General features: G+C 37.4%; 1 protein-coding gene across 1 annotated transcript; it reads right to left on the bottom strand.

Moving 5' to 3' along the window:
- Nucleotides 1-840: 840 nt before the first annotated feature.
- rapsn (receptor-associated protein of the synapse, 43kD) lies at nucleotides 841-10,561 on the bottom strand. Its single transcript, XM_033967929.2, has 8 exons — nucleotides 10,337-10,561; nucleotides 6,634-6,972; nucleotides 3,113-3,271; nucleotides 2,637-2,735; nucleotides 2,174-2,296; nucleotides 1,954-2,007; nucleotides 1,663-1,862; nucleotides 841-1,255 (listed from the first exon to the last, which is right to left on the bottom strand). The coding sequence occupies exons 1-8, from the start codon at nucleotides 10,559-10,561 to the stop codon at nucleotides 1,183-1,185; spliced, it is 1,272 nt and encodes a 423-aa protein (XP_033823820.1). The 3' UTR covers nucleotides 841-1,182.
- Between the last annotated feature and the right edge of the window lie 162 nt (nucleotides 10,562-10,723).

Raw genomic sequence — 10,723 nt, 5'->3', positions numbered from 1 at the left:
AAGAGACAAGACAAAATATAATACATTATCAAACACAGAATACAATACAAAATATTATATAATACAGAACGAATGTATGACAAACACATGAAACACACACACAAAAAAACAAAAAAATTAAAGGGGGGATGATGAGGAGGTGGTGGGTACAGTTTATACATATTTTCAATTTGGTTGTGTTGATTTCCCTTTTTATAAAGATAATGATAAGAACATTCATTATAGTCACTATTATCATCATCACCATTATTATCATTTTTTATATTATCATTATTGTGAGCTGCCATTTTGGATGCAACAATAACAATACTTTACAATGTGCAATATTATTCATTACTGCCATTATAAATTACAAATATAGAATAGTTATTTGTTAGTACCGTTACTATTACCACCACCTTATAAGCAGCTGGCTGCAGTAGTTGTGCTGGAATAACTATATGTCATAATAGCAGCAATAACTGACAGCGATTTAAAACATTTGTCAGAGACGTATCTAATTGTGATTTTTCTGACAAGCATAACGATTAGATTCTGTTCAAAAGTCACATTTTAAATGCATTCAAGAGAATTGACAAAAACACTGAAATAGATACTACACAGTTAACAGTTTTTATGGTGAATAAGACTTGGCGATTTGCTAATAGCGTCCGTTCAAATTGGAATTTCGATTCAACAGCAAACACTTAGACTCTAGCTTTGTTGTTTAAAACCAGATTCAAAACATATTATTTTCATAAGCATTTGGTTGCGTTTAAGGTTGCTTTTCACTAATTTTTACTAATATTTAGTTTTATTGCATGCATTTGTGCGTATTATTATCTTCTTGACTTAGGCAGGTTCTTTTTTTCTTTTTTTTTTTTTTACCAAAAAACTTACTTAGACAATTATGCTACGAGGCTAACTGTAGTCCAAAAAATAGAGTGTAAATGCTTTTTCCCCTCTGAACAATACAAAGAGACCCCAGCTCTGTGGCATGTGTGTGTATAGAGACACATCAGTCCTTCCTTCTCTGAACGTTCTGTAGTGGCTTTAGTGGGTTCATGTGTGCTGCTGTCCACAGTCACAGGGCATCTACAGACTGAGCCAAGTCTGAGGCAGGCCTGAGCTAATGAGCTCCAGAGAATCAGAGGCTCTACACCGCCCCCGTCAGGCAGATCCAAGTGAAATGCCAGAAAAATCTCACACAAATCCAGGCTTCATAGATGATTTGAAACACTTCGGACAACCCTTTGTGCCATTGGTCTCTAGACACCTGTAATAACAGAGATTATGGTGGAATATTATGTGTGAATAAAATGCAAAGTGCAAAAATGACCCACTCCACTCTCATCACTTAAAATCAAAAGTGACATTACAGCATAAAAACAGACACAGAGGGCAATTCACTTAATCAACAACTGTTTATACATTTATAACTGTTAAAACTACATTTGAAAATTAATTAATGCTATTTGGCTATCTTTGAAAATTAAATGAGAATGAGAAGATGATGATTTTGAGTTACAGATAAAATAAATTACCAATACTTTTCCAACATTTTCTATTATGTTGACAGTGTACAAAGATCATTCATTGTAAGCTTTTATTTGATATAAGTAACAGCAGTTTGCACATGGCCCTGTTGTATTTTCATTTTGACATTCATTCTCTTGTACTCACTTGAGGTGGAAGATGTGTGAGCAGGGCAGGGCCTGCAGTTTCTGGTCTCTGTCCCCAATGCTCTCTCCACACATGCCACAGTACAGCTCCAGCTCCTCCACACACTGCAGGAACTTCACAACCTGCTCCCGGAGCTCTTCCTGCTGCCCCCTGCTCCGGTAGATGCCCTCGCTGATGCAGTGCACCTTCAGTGTGGACAGCTGTGGTCCAACACAAAACATCTGTCACATATTTGATCCCTGTAACTACCGGTATATCTGCTATTAGATATTTTCAAATGTTGAATGAAACCTTATTTCCTATTGCATCTGCTAGCTGCTGTGCTCGCTGCAAAGAATCTAGGGCCTAAGAAAAGAAAACAAGATGATGAACATAGAACATTGTATTTCCATAGTAAACGTCAGGGGTGAGCAATATGACAAAACATTAAATCGCATTTGCTATAGAGCCTAGGTCGCAAATACAATTTTATCACAATTCAAATACAACAGTAGTCTTTCATTGTAGAGACCTTATCATAGTCCTTCTGCAGCAGCCAGCACTTTCCCACTCCCAAATACACATAGACCTGTCCCAGGCGGTTCCCGATCTCAGTCATGATGCCCAGAGCAGACTCATACCGAGGGAATGCTTTCTAATAATGGAAAATAAAAATGTGTTAAATAATAAGTTGTCTCAAAGGTGCATTATATTATTATGCATTATTAAGTCTTCTGGTGGAGGGCATCTTGCTTGAATCCATGGAGATGTTACACTGCTTTGAAATGTTCCAATTTGAAATGACATTAACTCCTATCTAACCTGCATATATTTGATGATGGGTGTTTTTGTATAATAGTTGCACTCTGACTATGAGCAGGGTCAATAACATAACTCCATGGATACAAGCAGGCGGCGTGCCCTCCATCAGAAAAGTTGCATAGTGCACCTTTAATCTGCACAAAATGATGGGTGTTATAAAATGTAAAACCTACATCCACATCTCGTCTGCAGCGGTGGATGTCTGCAAAGTTGAGCAGACACAGAGCCTGCAGAGGGCGGTCGCCGTGCTGCAGTGCGATCTTCATAGACTCCTGAAAACAAAGTGTTGGAGCAGCTCTGTCACCTGATACACGCTACAGGATATAAACGTATTACTGCCAAACTGTAAATGTTGGGTACAGGCTCAGGTTTCACAAATCGGAAATGCACCCAGCTTCATTCTAAATCACCACGACCCAGAACAGTCTCATGTCTAAAGCCAGTATAAACTTAGGCCGGACAAAAATATGCCCAGAGTGTTAATAAAGTGGTTTTAAGTTTTCCTCTGCCAGAACAACTGTAGCTGCAGCTGTCAGCAGACTGTCTACAGTGAGCACAGATCTAACAATGTGAGCGGACACTTACAGATCTTATGTAAGGGTCCCTGTGCTGAGGAAGGACACTGTGCTAATGGCAGGATCACACATACCTCGCAACACTCCATGGCGTCAGGCAGGCGCTCCAGTTTCCTGTAGGCCACAGACATGTGGTACTGGCTCATGGCGCGATACTTAAGGCTCCAGCCTTTGCCATAGTCATTGACCAGTTCAGCTGCTTTACAGGGGAAGAACAGGGCCTTCTCGTAGTCCTGCACACAGCAGAGCAGTCACTGCGCTTTATGAATGCAATTAACAATAAAAGAAAGACATATTTCCCATATTTTTGAAACTCATCTGTGAAATGGCCAAGTGGCATATTATTATTATTATTATTAATTCATTAATTTATTTTTTTTTATTGAGAGCTACAGCAACAGCAACATTAAGTGGGAAGTATGAAGGTAATAATTTTTTGTGGTCAATTCACACATAGAAACACTGTTCTGGACAAATCAGTAAAACATACTAGAGTTAAATGCTTTCATTGGTTAATTCAACACAGTTCATTAAAAAAAAAAAAAAAAAAAAAAAAATAATCATAATGGAGGTTATTCTGGATTACTAACAGTAGAAGTTCTGAATATAAATTCTTCCCAATCTCAAGTAAAAACACTTACATTTGTATCGTGTTACTTCATTCATATCAGTGAAATAAACACAGAAGTAGTAATAGGCAACAATCAATAGTAATTGGATAAAGCAACTTTCCCCACCAAACACCCAGACCGCCACTTACACTTCATACTGTTATTCATTCTATCCACTACACCACCAGCCAATAAAATGATCTATCAAATGACCCATCGGATGAGGACTACTTGCCTCAGTAAATACCTCACATAGTGGTATGTTACACCTATGCCAGTCCAGTATCAGCACACATCAGCACCTTAAACGTATCTAGCACAACGGTCAACTCAACTCCGTTGCAACCACATCGACAAGTTAACTCCACGCTCTTGCTCTCTTGCCCCAGCGAGAAGCTTCTGATTTTAAGATGACTAAAACACAACTCCTCCAATATTGAGCTCTCAGCAAAAATATTTACTGCACATGCGGTCACATATGCAGTAAATATGTTTATCAGATTTTTTTGATTTTTTTTTTATCATAAGACTATTAAACAGCAAAATCATCAATTTTCTTTTTGATAATGGTCCCTCTGAATATTTTATGGATTTTATGGTTTCCATGTCAGTTAAGTAATCTTAAAATGTCCAGAAATTAGATAATAATCAGATTTTGGTGCATGTGAACATAGCCACAGACACAATGAGCTTCATGTTCCATTAGAAAGTCATGTGTCTAGTTTATATGAACTGACTAAACACTGACACAACACAGGCACTCCCCATGAACCCAAGGTGCACTTGGTGTCTCTTATTTTTTATTTGATTTATTTGTATTATTTTCACTTTGGTTTGTTAAGATCAGCAGTGAAACAAGCATTTAGAACAATCCTTGACAAAGGGTTATTATGTTAACAATTATTCATGTATATAGTCACTGGAGTCTATCATTGCAGGAGCAAGTCTGGGCTGTGAGCTGTTGCATAATCTAGACTTGTTTTAGTCTCTATGTCCATTCTGTCCTTGTCGGAGGAGAGGGTTTCATCCAGTTTCATTCACACAATCATCAGAAGAATACAGAGAGCACACTGTTGCTCTTTTTCACATACATTATCCAAAGATGTTACTAACACAGTAGGGTTACTCATACAGCAGGGGATCCATAGGATGTTTAACAGGCAATATATTTTCTATTTCTGTTTTAATGCATGTTTCTTATTTTGCACTGACCTTTATTTAACCGTGAGTTAAATAAAGTCCTACTGAGATAAAGAATCTCATTTTGAGATTCTTGGGGAGAACATGCAAACTTTATACAGAAAGGCCCTGTGAAGTTGAAGCTGCAGCACAAACCACTGCACCACCAGGTAAATACCACTGTACTAATGACACTGTAGTCAGTTATAGTTTTTAATATTTATGATGGACTTTAGAACACTACAAGGCACTGCCCCGTCAGACTGCCGTGTCTTTGACAGATTTACAATGTTTAGGACTTGTGGAACTTGTTTTCAGAATATAATTTTCATACAAATTGCCATAATGGAAAAAATAGACTTTTCATTTCTGAAAGCTGGTATTTCTATAGTCCCATATGAATCAGCAAATGCATGTACAGCAAGTGGATAGATGCATATTATATAGAAAAAACATAGATTTTTGCTATGCATTATGTAAGTTTAGTCTGATTTCAGACAGTGAGGAAAAAATGTGTCTTTTTATGTAGAGTAAACTTCAACTGTATACACACACACCTAAACCCAGCGTAACCATTTTGTTTTGATTTAATATTTAAATAAATTATTTAGGTTTGGGTTAATTTTTATGGTCAACACATTGGTAATTTTTTCCCTACTAAATAATTTGATATATTTACATTTTCCCTTTAATTATTGCTCATGTTAATCATAAGTTTTGCCTCTGTAATGTTTATTTTTTGTATTATTTTGTGGTCTATGGCTCCTTATTTAAGAGGTGCAACATGGGAAAGTGGAGTGGAGCCAAACTTTTTTTTTGACCTTCTGTTACCCTGTAAATTACCCTTTTTTGTTTGTATTTATATGTCCTCAACAATGTGAACACTCAGTAAAGAGTTTTTAATGACATTTGGATTATTCTGTGGATTTGTTTCACTTTTGGGGCATTTTACACTATGGCTTCACAAAGGTTTGGACCTTACAGTAATACAAAACATGGATATCAAATATCACATGTCTTTCTCATATCATGCAGCCCTAATAGATAGTGATAGTGATTGCCTTTTTGTAGCTTGTTGGTTCTTTCTGTTGCTTAATCTTCCAAAAAAAGCCCTCTGAAAAGAATAACTACTGTCGCGCTGTTAGTCTGTAAGAGGTGGGAGAGATATCAAATGACCGATTGAAAAAAATGTTGTTTTGGAGCAATTTGAATATTAAGTATACAGTATTGTCTATAAGAATAATTTTAATAATGGTCTAAAATAAAAATGACAGAACCTTGCTGGATAATCTTCCATATTAGAGTATAAGGTGATATTTCTGCACTTTGTTTTTTACAGTCTATTCACTTTTTGTGCAACATTTGGATTTCAGACATTTACTGGATGTTGGAGCACATGTTTGATGCATTGCCATACTATTTTTTTTTTAAATCAAGATTTTAATATTTGTCAACATTTCCCACTCCTGTGCACACAAAACTAAACTGAAAGTTATTTATCTTCATTTTGATTATATGTTATTCTTCTGTTGTTCTTGAACTTTGCGTTGCAACAGTGTCATTTTTAAAATGTCATATTTTTATACAGCGCTTTTCCACCATGAAGGCACTCAAAGAAACCACTCACCCATTCACACACACAATGACAGCTTGAATTGCACCTCCAACGTGTGGGCCAGTGGGTCTGATCTCTCAACCAGTGATATTTATGTCGAGAGCGGGATTTGAACCAATAACCTTCGGATCAGTGGACACACACTCTTATCAACTGAACTACTGATATAAACTAGTTTATCTGAGCTTACCTTGAGGTGTATGTAGATATTCCCGAGACTGCAGCAGACTCGGCACTCGAGCATCTTGTCGTCATTGTTGTGAGCGTAGCGTAGGGCCTTCTCGTAGCTTTCCAAGGCCTTCTGGAAGACACTGAGCCCCAGGAAGGCATTTCCCATACTCAGACACACCTGGCCATTGAGCTGTAGACTAACCGTGGTGCCCTGCATGTTTAAACATGTCTTACAATAGGACACAGTCTTCTGGAACTCGCACAGTTTCTCGTTACTGCGCGCCAGGTTCAGGTAGCCCTCCGTCAGGTAGTCAGGGTCCTCCATCTCCCGAGCAGTGTCTATCTGCTCCAAGGCGTACTGAGGACCAGAGGATAGGACTTTAATAAACAGCATTCAGCAAATGCTCTGATTGAGAACAGTTGCAGACTTTGAGGTAAGACTGGGCGATAATGACTTTAAATATTTATTTCATAGGCATAAAAAAGAAATACATTGAATCAAAGCCTTTTAACGCAAAATACCCCAACTTCTTCCTCCAAAGTCCAAACTCTGCTCCAAGCTACATGCTTTTACTGACAGAGTATTGGCTGTGGACCATCTCATCAATCAATGTACTGTAACACATAATCAGAACAAAAACTATCCTTTATCGAGACATAAATCCTATCAGCATAAAAAAACTTGCATTGTCTATTCACTGTGAAAGGAACACAAAACTATAACTAATGCTATTACGGTGAAGCTATGTCATCAAAACTATGGCCTCTTTCATTTAAATTCTTTAATATGGTTTTGAAAATTAAACAGCATCTTGGATTGAAGGCCCCCACGAACTGATAGCCCTGGACTGGAACCCCTGTGGAATTTTCATATTGACTTAATACTTCACACCTACAGTTGAAACTAGATATGTACATACACTAAAAAGACACATAGGCTTTTTTTCCTCACAGAGTAATGAGAGATGAATTTTTTAAAGACAAATTTTCATGACTTTTTTCAAAGTAAGAAGTTTAAATACAGTAAGATTACTATGACTTCAAACAATTTGAGAAAACCCAGATGATGATGTCATGTCTTTGGAAGCTGCTGATTTGATCAGAATCATCATTATTTATCATTATTTTATTAGTTTTATTGACAACATTTGAGTTAATTAGAGACACACCTCTGGATGTATTTGAGGGCACACCTGAAGCACATTGCTTTTTTGTGTAATATTATGGGAAAGTCAAAAGAAATCAGCCAAAATATCAGGAAGAGAACTGTGGACTTGCACAAGTCTGATTCTGAAGACGAGACTTAAAACCAGAGGAGACTTAAAACCTTTTCTGTGGCTGGTCCAAAGCTCTGGAGTGCTCTGCCTCCTCACGTCAAAACAGCTCCCACTGTGGAGTGTTTTAAGTCTCGTCTTAAGACCCACTTTTACTCTCTGGCTTTTAATCAGAATCAGAATCAGAATCACTTTTATTGATCCCCGAAGGGAAATTCTCTTAGTTACCAGATGCCACAACCACAAGATAGAATTTAAGAATAAAAATAAAAAGTAATTTAAATAAGAATAAAATTTGTGCAATAAGAATAGGTGTCATGCAATAAGAAATAAAGTGTCAGTGTTTCTAAAGTGTCAGTGTTAAACAAAATAAATAAATAGATCACCTCACAAAAATCACACACTATTTACATCTATGTACAAAGTGGAATATTGGAGTATTGAAGTGTTTGGTTACAGAACGGAGTTTAACAGTGATGTCATGTCTTTGGAAGCTGCTGATTTGATCAGAATCATCATTATTTATCATTATTTTAACTCTGCGTGAGTTGTATGGTCCTCTGTTGTCTTTTATGGATTTGTTCCTTTTGATTTTATTTGCTTGTTTTATTTGATTTTATTGGTAATTGTTTTATTGCTTTTATATACATATTTATTATTTTAATTTTGGTATTTTATTCTAGTCTAAATGTTGATTCACTTAATTAGTTGTTTTTATTTATATGTGCAGCACTTTGGAAACTGCATTTGTTTGTGAAATAAGCTATAGAAATAAAGTGGATTGGATTGATTCATCTTTGGGTCTAATTTCCAGATGCCTGAAAGTGCCACGCTCATCTGTTCAAACAACAGAACACAAATAAGTATAAAGAACATGGGAATGTTCAGCCATCACACCAGAGATGGGTTCTGTGTCCCAGAGATGAACGTGTGACATGGGCCATTACTCCAAAAGAAACATTAAAAAGCCAGATTACAGTTTGCAAATGCACACAGGGACAAAGACCTTCATTTTTGGAGACATGTCCTGTGGTCTGATGAAACTAAAACTGGACTGCCTCGCTATAATTAGCATTGTTACATTTGGAGAAAAAAGGGGAAAACTTGCAGCCTGAAAAACCCAACTGTGAAATACGTGGGTGGCAGCATCATGTTGTGGGGTTGTTTTGCTGCAGGAGGAACTAGTGCACTTCACAAAACAGATGCATCATGAGGAAAGAACATTATGTGGAAATACTGAAGCAGCATCTCAAGACATCAGCCAGGAAGTTAAAGTTTGAGCAAAAATGGGTCTTCAAGCTGACAATGACCCGAAGCATACTGCCAAACTGGTGACTAAGTGACTGAAGAATAACAAAGTCAATGTTTTGGAGTGGCCATCACAATCCTTTCAATCCTACTGAAAATGTATCAGCAGACTTGAAAAGAAATGTGCGAGCAAGGCGGCCACAAACTAGGCTCAGTTACACCAGTTCTGTCAGGAGAAATGGGCCAAAATTCCTGTCAACTATTGTGAGAGGCTTGTGGAACCAAGGCAATGGTACCAAATACTAATGAAATGTCTGTAAACATCTGACTTTGAAGAAAGCACCAGTAATAAAAAAAACTCTTTAACATAAAAAAGAAAAATCCTACTCTCATTATTTTGGCATTTAGCAAATAATTTTGGTAATCCTAATTGACCTAAAACAGTAAGGTTTTAGTCTGATTTCACGTTAGGCAGTGAAATAAAAGCATAGATGTCTTTTTATGTATGTAAACTTCTGGTTTCAACTGTATTTACTATAAAAGAATGTAATGGTGCAAATGTAGCACTTATATCCACAATAGGATGAGTGTTTCATCAACTGTTATCACATCACCTCTATATGACAAAGCAGAAGAAATGTCAATTCAAACTGAAATTTATTTTGCTATGGAATTTAGCTGGATGACTGAGGGATTACACAGACATCTATATAACAAAAACACATTTTATACTGAACAGGTCATAAAATAACACCAACAGTGCAATATATTTTCACTATGTAGATATTAAATTTGACTAACTTGAGCTTTTTTCAAAAGCTTGAACAAAAAGACAAGAAATCCCATTTACATTTGGATGTTCTGTCTGGCCTGTGCACAGATTATTTGAGCGTGAACTGCTGCTGGAGTAAAGATGATTATGTCAACAAGATATCCCACTCTGCTCTCAGGTTCCAGGGCACTTATTTACTCTGCATCACATGAATGCCACAGATTAGTCCCCGCTTTATAAGAACAGGGCAAATGGATCCCCATTTCACATGTAATAGACTACTGCTGCTGTGAGGACTAAAGCATGAATACACTCACACAACCTGACTAACACCAAACATAGGTCTGGAAAAGCCTGACCAAATAAACATTATTTACGGTAATTTACTTTTTATGTTTTACACTAAAGACATGTGTGGTGAACCTTACCATCAGCATGTCCTTGTATTTGCCCATTTCAGAGTGAGCTGTGATCAGACAGCCCAGCACCCTGAACTTTCCTCCAGGATCGGAGGTCTTCTGCAGGACTCGGGTCCAAGTCTGCAGAGCCCGATCCGTCTGGTTAGTCTGGTACAGCTTCAGGCCTTTCTCAATTTGCTGCTTAGTTTGGTCCTGGCCCATCTCTGCTGCCAGCTTCTTCATAAAAGTAATCATTTGTTTAGGCCATGCAACATCCGAGAGCCGGCAGGATGGTAGATCCTGACCATGGACGGTTAGAAGCTTCGGTCAGTCCTTTGAAGGCCTAGCACCACCCTCAGCTTCTGAGCGCAGGCCCAGAGGAAAATGTATCAGCACCCATTCTCCCCAGGATCCTCA

Source organism: Periophthalmus magnuspinnatus, chromosome 6 (assembly GCF_009829125.3).
Source record: "Periophthalmus magnuspinnatus isolate fPerMag1 chromosome 6, fPerMag1.2.pri, whole genome shotgun sequence".
Lineage (NCBI taxonomy): Eukaryota > Metazoa > Chordata > Actinopteri > Gobiiformes > Gobiidae > Periophthalmus > Periophthalmus magnuspinnatus.
This window is presented reverse-complemented; position numbering and strand designations above follow the sequence as displayed.

Coding starts and splice junctions, on each gene's coding strand:
- rapsn (XM_033967929.2), bottom strand. CDS start 10,561: ATGATTACTTTTATGAAGAAGCTGGCAGCAGAGATGGGCCAGGACCAA. Junction 6,973..10,336: donor AATACAAGGACATGCTGATG/GTAAGGTTCACC, acceptor TCTGGTCCTCAG/TACGCCTTGGAGCAGATAGA. Junction 3,272..6,633: donor ATATCTACATACACCTCAAG/GTAAGCTCAGAT, acceptor TGCTGTGTGCAG/GACTACGAGAAGGCCCTGTT.